Here is a 1042-nt window from a genome sequence, read left to right on the forward strand (position 1 = left end):
CCGCCGGGGTGGCGTCCTGCGCCACAGCCACGAGCACCTCCCAGGCTGCTGGTGCTGCCGGGGCGATGTGCTGCATGGGGCTGTTCCTCTGGGCCACCTCCCTGCAGGAGCCACCACAGTGGCAGCTCTGAGACCACCTGTGCCCTTGGCTGGGCACACCGGCTGGGGCGGACATAGGGGCAGAGTGGTCACAGAGCCCCTGCCATTCCCCTGCCTGTGTCCTGTCCCCGTGGCTGTCCCCACAGTGTGCAGGCTCACCGGCTCATGTTCAATGCATCATTCACGTAGGTGTGCAGAATGGGCTCCAGGTCATACACACCACTCACCAACACTGCTCCTAGAGGCAGAGGCACTGGCAGGTGAGGGGCTGGCAGCTGGGGGAATCCTACAGCCCTGACAACTTCATCATCAGTCGGCTGGGGCAGCTCATCCCCTCAGCTCTGCAGCCCCACAGCCTTGTCCCAGGTGCAGCACCAGTTCTCATCCAGCTTCTGTGCTGGGACATTGCAACACTACCTTTGATATTTGGCACCACTCGGAATTCCGTCCAGTCCATGGACAGCACCATGGCTGCCAGGTGTGCCCCTGCTGAGTGTCCGCACAGGTAAATGTCTCTGGAAGGAGGGAGCCATGAGCCAGTGCAGGGAGCAACTGGCAGGGACACCTGGGTACACCTAAAGACACCCAGGGACACTCTGCTCCATGTGGAGGAGGCAGCACAGCCTGAATGTGGCAGCTTTCCCAGTCCACTGGCTGCTGCCTTGTGCAGGCAACTCCCCAGTGCTCAGACTGAGGCGCCAAAGCCTTTGTCCCAGTGCAGGGCTGGTTTGTCCTCCCACTCACCCCCACACACAGGTCCCTGGGGGCTGCCCACCTGATTCCAGGGTACTGCTCCACCAGGAAGGCGAGGCTGCGCCGCACCTGCAGCACCATGGTGTCCATGTGGCCTGGACAGAGGGCAGAGGGCAGGGTTGGAGGGCACTGGGCCAGGCAGGCAGCGCAGCCTCTGCAGGACAGCACCTACCTTTGGGGGCTATGTCGT

General features: G+C 62.8%; 1 protein-coding gene across 1 annotated transcript in view; it reads right to left on the reverse strand.

Annotated features, from left to right (window-relative positions):
• The window catches only part of AFMID (arylformamidase), a gene marked incomplete at its 5' end in the record, with an annotated part of 1728 nt that extends 691 nt beyond the window's left edge, over positions 1 to 1037 (reverse strand). Inside the window, 5 exons of the mRNA XM_009070737.1 lie at positions 5 to 101; positions 259 to 337; positions 517 to 614; positions 875 to 947; positions 1025 to 1037. Of these exons, the coding sequence (XP_009068985.1) occupies positions 5 to 101; positions 259 to 337; positions 517 to 614; positions 875 to 947; positions 1025 to 1037 (360 nt within the window). The remainder of the gene's footprint in view (positions 1 to 4; positions 102 to 258; positions 338 to 516; positions 615 to 874; positions 948 to 1024) is intronic.
• Positions 1038 to 1042: the final 5 nt, after the last annotated feature.

Source organism: Acanthisitta chloris, unplaced genomic scaffold (assembly GCF_000695815.1).
Source record: "Acanthisitta chloris isolate BGI_N310 unplaced genomic scaffold, ASM69581v1 scaffold38292, whole genome shotgun sequence".
In the NCBI taxonomy this organism is placed as follows: Eukaryota; Metazoa; Chordata; class Aves; order Passeriformes; family Acanthisittidae; genus Acanthisitta; species Acanthisitta chloris.